Genomic DNA, 5,940 nt, shown 5'->3' with positions numbered 1-5,940 from the left:
CTAATATGTAAAACATTACAGAGACTTTACAGCCACATCATCAATACTGTTTTTAAAAGAAAACCGAAATCTCACCTGAATCACTCGACCTTTTTTATTCACATAAGAGGCCCCACCTGACTCTCCTGTTATAAAATGCAAAAAAAACAAAATAAAATATATAGAAATTAAAAACATTTATCGGATCTCTAATAATTGAATTGTTAGCAATTCAATTTTAAGGACCTAAACAGTAGATTAAAACCAAATACAAGCTTCCGTCTTGCTTGCAAAAATCAAACGTACCTTTGCAGGCAACATCATCTGTTTTTGGTTCAATACCACCACTGCACAGAAAATTATCTGTAACTGCTTCCCTCGCATTTTCCACATTGATTCCTTTTGCTTTTTTTGCATCTTCAACACAAGCATCTCGCTAGATAAAAAGTACATCAAGAAGTGTTCTTATCTTGATGATGATGAATAAATATATATATATTTTTAAAATCATAAGAGATTCAAATAATATGTTTTCTGATGTTTTTAACATATTTAATGTTAAATGCCTAAATGAAACCCAAGTGCTAGAAAACACAGAAATGACTGTGTTAATTAATGGCACTTTAAAGGCCCCATGAAATCAAAGTTAAAGTGTTGTTGCTTTTAGTTGGTTTATATGGTTGAGTAATTCTAAATGTTGACAATTTGAGAATATTTTACTTTAAAATGCTATAAGGTCTGACATCTCAAATGAATAAACTGCCTCTGCATAAATCAACATAAATTAAGCTTTTCAAACTACACATAATTAGAAATGAGAAAAAAAATCATTACATATTTTCCAAGCTTGAATATGATGTTTTTTATATGTTTTGGACTATGGTCAGTTTCCATATAAGACGTGAAAGAAGCTTCCACAAGCTCGTTGCTCATTAGTATTTCCTCTGTAACAAATGCATAAAGAAGAAACTTTGACATTTTATGTTTGATATGTTTCATTGCATAAAAGCAATGTCACATGTTTATTATAATTTATGTTTCATATTTCTGATATGATTCTTATATGCATGCAGCATGTCTGACAGGGACCTTACCGTGTTTTCTGCACGTCCCTTCACTTTCTGAAAGTTTCAGAGCTCCGTTGGTTTCTTTGGTGCATGGGATGCAGATCGGTCTGTAGAGAAATGCACATGATGTTATTTAATTAGTTCAGATTTTTTCATATTCTGACTAAAGTAACATCACATGATGAAGATCTTTGCTCCTCACCGTAGAGTAGAACTGAAATCAACAGGTTTTTCCAGCTGTATAAGAGCTACATCAAATTCATAATATTCCTGTATTCCCATTTCCTGTTTTGCGATGAGGTTATAGTCAGGATGAATTACATATTTTTTTACTTTTACAGCTGCAAGAGAAATGTAAACATCATTAATAAGATTTACCCTGTAACATTTTTTATTTTTTGGTCTGAAAAAATGGACATATCAGGACGTACGCTTATCTTTTTCCAGTTGAACTGTTATTTTATCATGCGTGTCTCCCTCTTTGAAGCAGTGAGCCGCTGTCAAGATGTAACTTGAGGTGACTAATGAACCCATGCAATTGGAACCTTTTGTACGCTACATGAAGAGCAGAGAAGACTCATGTTCATATAGCTCACGTGATTCAACTCTTTAGCCATAACATGCATGTCTCTTCTTCTTGTGGGAGAAAATGATTCCTTTAACTTCATTGAATGTTTCCTTAAACGTCATTGAGTTTTATATATAACAATATGATAAAAAGATTATGCTCACAGCGATATTAATCTTTGCCAACCAGGGAAATGCACGGCGTTTATTTTCCAAGCCTTCCCACACAATCCCACACAATCCCACACTGGTGCTCTCATCTGTGTAAGGAAGCAGGTACACAAGAATTTAATCACTCATTACATACATGAGGTTCCTTAAATCAGGAATTAGAGAACCCATTAATTTTTCTGGAAGTGTAAATTCTGTCAACATACTGTATATTCCACACCTGCATAACCATGTTTTTTTTTTTCTTTTTCTTTTTACTGATGCATTGAAACAATAGTGTTATTGTAATTTTTAAATGCCTTTTTTTTCTTTCTTTTTTTTGAGTTTGACATTCATTTCTCTTTTTGTGTTCCACAGAAAACATCAACAACCTGAAGATGATTAAATAATTACAGAAAAGTCACTTTTGGGTGAAATATAGATACAGTACCAATCATATTGTCAAACATCTCCTGAACCTCTTCCAAGTCTTGAAGCTTAAAGAAATATTTTTCTTGGTCCCTCTGTGACACTAAGCCATTTACGTCATCTTGATTTACGTCTCCAACTCCAAAAACATAAAGATCTGGAAAGAGAGGGCAGATCCATATCAATATGAAAGCAATGATAAAGACCTCTAAACAAATAATTTTATCTTCCCCTGACCAAGACTTCACTGCTTTAAAAAAAAATTAAAAAAAAAAATCTTATATTTTACAATTTGATTTAAAATATAATTATGATTAATAATTTTTATTGCTCACCGAGTTTCTTCTCTCGCTTTGGATCATTTTTGGTGACAAGACGTTTGATCTGTTCCACTTTAGGTTTGGGATTACCCCCCATGTTTGCGTGACCTATGAAATGAGATAAATTACAGTGAATATTTGCTTCTATTTCTATTCTAATTTGTAATATTGTGCATGGGTATTTTATTAATATATTAATTTATTTGTTCTAATAAAGAACTTAAACTGAGTAAGCGCAAAATAAGAACAGATACATATGCATATATGCCAAATTGTATGTAAATACTGATAAGTCAGTACCATCACTGAACAATATGATGATGTGCTGCGTCTCACTGAAGACTGTTGCATTGTTGAGCTCCTCTATTTTCATGCTCTCTTCAATGACTGTATAGACTTTGGCAATATTGGTACCTGTTTTATCGCCTTTCTCTGTTCAGAATATTACAGTTAGCAGAGAAACATTTTCTGATTGAAACAACGGACTCAACTGAAATGAAAATGAATCAGAATTGCAACATGAATTGGGATTTATTTTTAACAGAATGTAAGATTTGTTTAATTTTTACTATTACTTTGGACAGAAATAAATGCATTTTTTCAAGTTAGACTTTCATGTACTATTTTTGCAAATTACATTATTCTGTAATAACATAATATCTCTAACATGTAATATCTCTAAAAAATCAAATTGTTGCCATGTATACAATTAGACTCTAAAAAAAAAACATTCAAACAGAATACTTACTGTCATACGTAAACTCGTCCATCTCTTTAAAAATATCCGTTAGGGTTGGTTTTTGCATTTTGAATTGATTCATTTTGATTATCGATGTAACATCCGTAGCAAACATCAGGATCTCATAGTTTGGGGAGACCGGGTAATAACTGATCTTTTGGGATAGAGCATTGAGAATTCAAAGATGGAAACAACACCTTACAACACTTAACTGCATTTCAGTGCAGAAAAAATCAACATAACATTAAAAAAAACATTCAAACAAATGCAGCAAGTATGCAGTAGATTGTGGGAGAACCTCCTGAAATACACTAATGCTCATACTGGAGGTTTCTGACAATGATGAGGAGGTTAAAAGTCAAGTTCACTCTTGAGAGCATCTCAGTGTATCACAATGGTAATTTTTCCTTTTTAAATATTTGTATATATATATATTATTACAGAAACTTTAACATCCAAATGAACAACAATTAACAGCAATACCAACAATAAACATAACTAAACTAAAAACTATACATCAGTAGCCTAAACTTCACTTACAACAACCTCTGAGGGTTCAACAATCAACATACCTTTTCTAAAAGCAGTTTAATGGTGGTTTTTGCATTGTCAAAATCCTTCTCCTCTACGCTGTCAGATGCATCCACAGCAATGTAAATATCAAGTTTTCCACCTTGATCCAAAGTTATTTTCTTACCCTGCTGCTCTAAATACAGAAGGAAAACAGAATTCATGTTTAAATGTGTTGATCTTATTCTTACCATTTCAACTATCAATGAAAATATTATTTAAAAAAAAAAAAAAAAAAAAAATCAGACAGAATGAGTTTATTATGACTGTGTGTGTGGTTTATGAGGACACAAATTTGTATAATGACATGGGTATTACAACGTGAAGGTGATTTATGAGGGCTTATAAATCAGACAGAATGAGTTTTTTTTGAAAATCTAAAAATGCACAAAGTATCCTATAAGAGGTAGGTTTAGGTGTAGGGTGATAGAAAATACCATTTGTACAGCATAAACACCATTACACATATGGAGAGTACACATAAACCATAAAACCAGCATGTGTGTGTGTGCGTGTGTGTGTGTGTGTGTGAGTGTGTCTGTGTGTGTGTGTGTGTGTGAGAGAGAGTGTGAGTGTGTGTGTGTGTGTGTGTGTGTGTGTGTGTGTGTGTGATTAATGCTTCAAGTGGTACCTTCTTTTTCAACTGCTAGATTTGACTTTAGAGAACTGCTGAAAGCTTCTGATGCTTCCTCTGGGGTGTCGTATGTGAAATCAGCTGTATAGTATTAAGACAACAACATTATAGGTGCAATATCCAGAAAAGCTACTTTTTATTAGCTAAATCTTAGGGCCAAAAACGTATTTTTGAGAAAACAAGTACTACAAAACCCATGGTTTTGAAATTTTGATGTAGCTGTTAGAAGACTTACCGTAACATTGTGGCTCTGTTCCTGACCACTGGCCACCATCCTGACACACTCGTTCTTTGGAACCAATCAAGGTCAATGGACTCTCACAGCGGTATGTGACTTTGTTGCCTATGTTAAACATGTTCCCTGCTCGACTGCTACCAGGAGGAACACCAGGATCCGGACAGTGATCAGCTGTGAGGTACATTTGAAAAATACATTTCAGTTTAAATCAGACAAGTTCATAGAAACTGCTGTGTTTACATATTTACAAAGTAATAGAGATTACTCACAGTCACGTCCACAAATTGGTGTGCTTCCACTCCACTTCCCATTAGGCTTGCAAACACGGACCGCTGAGCCACGGAACGTATAATCAGAATTACATGAGTAGGTGGTTGTGTCATTTACATAGTACTTTTCTTTATATGGAACCACCACTCCATTCTCAAAAACGCGAGGATTGGGACATGTGATCTCTAGAATAAATGCAGGAATAAACACATACTGTAGAAGAGTATAGCAAAAATAAATAAGTCCAGCAATTATTCATGATATAATGATACAAATTAATGCCTTGTTTCTTACTTTTGCACTCTGGGTTTTTTTTCATTTTAGTCTTTGTGGTCCAGTGTTCATTTTGACAAAGACGTGAATGAACTGATGGGTAATATCCATTCGGACAGATGTATCTCAGAAGACTCCCATGTGAATAGTTGTTAGAAAGAACAAAGGTCCCTCCAGTAATGTTTATGTTCTCTTTGGGACATGAACCGTCTCCTTTGGACATCGAGGATGGAGCACCTGTAGTGAAAACAGCCAGATCATTGGAGGAGGCCAAAAAAATATGACAGAAGTAACTTTTGTGAATTGTTGCAGATTTATTTCCATTAAAAAAAAGAAAGAAAAAAAGAAACAAGCCAAAATAGTTTTATGTATTTTAGAATGCATTTATTTTAATAAGCAAAAAGACCTACCTGCAATAAGAGGACATATCATTGCAAGCATTAACCATTTCAACCGTTGCTTACACTCCATGCTGTTTCTTCCAAGTTGAGCTGAGATTAAAAAAACACATAGAAGCAAATGGACGGGGAGTAGACAATCTTTATGCAAATGATAAAAAAGTTTTTTTGTGAAACTTCAGCAGTACACACACAATACTGTGTAAAAATGTAGTTTTGTGGGTAAAATAGAATATATGGGGTATTAGGTTTCAATACAGAAACCTGGTCTTTCGAGGCATTTATAATATAAAAAAACAACCTACT

General features: G+C 33.7%; 1 protein-coding gene across 1 annotated transcript; it reads right to left on the bottom strand.

Annotated features, from left to right (window-relative positions):
- Positions 1-84: 84 nt before the first annotated feature.
- On the bottom strand, positions 85-5,688 carry LOC109052954 (complement factor B-like; the record flags this gene model as incomplete). Its single annotated transcript, XM_042748151.1, is given in 17 exon segments — positions 85-125; positions 286-415; positions 814-923; positions 1,074-1,153; positions 1,249-1,387; positions 1,478-1,601; positions 1,779-1,873; positions 2,215-2,349; positions 2,528-2,620; positions 2,813-2,944; positions 3,261-3,405; positions 3,824-3,957; positions 4,453-4,536; positions 4,691-4,864; positions 4,963-5,148; positions 5,258-5,473; positions 5,647-5,688. Coding segments are annotated over 17 exon segments (2,060 nt in total), but the record flags the coding sequence as incomplete, so codon positions are not given.
- Positions 5,689-5,940: the final 252 nt, after the last annotated feature.

This window comes from Cyprinus carpio, chromosome B21, assembly GCF_018340385.1.
Source record: "Cyprinus carpio isolate SPL01 chromosome B21, ASM1834038v1, whole genome shotgun sequence".
Lineage (NCBI taxonomy): Eukaryota > Metazoa > Chordata > Actinopteri > Cypriniformes > Cyprinidae > Cyprinus > Cyprinus carpio.
Note: the sequence above shows the minus strand (reverse complement) of the source record. Positions and strands in the feature narration are given on the sequence as shown.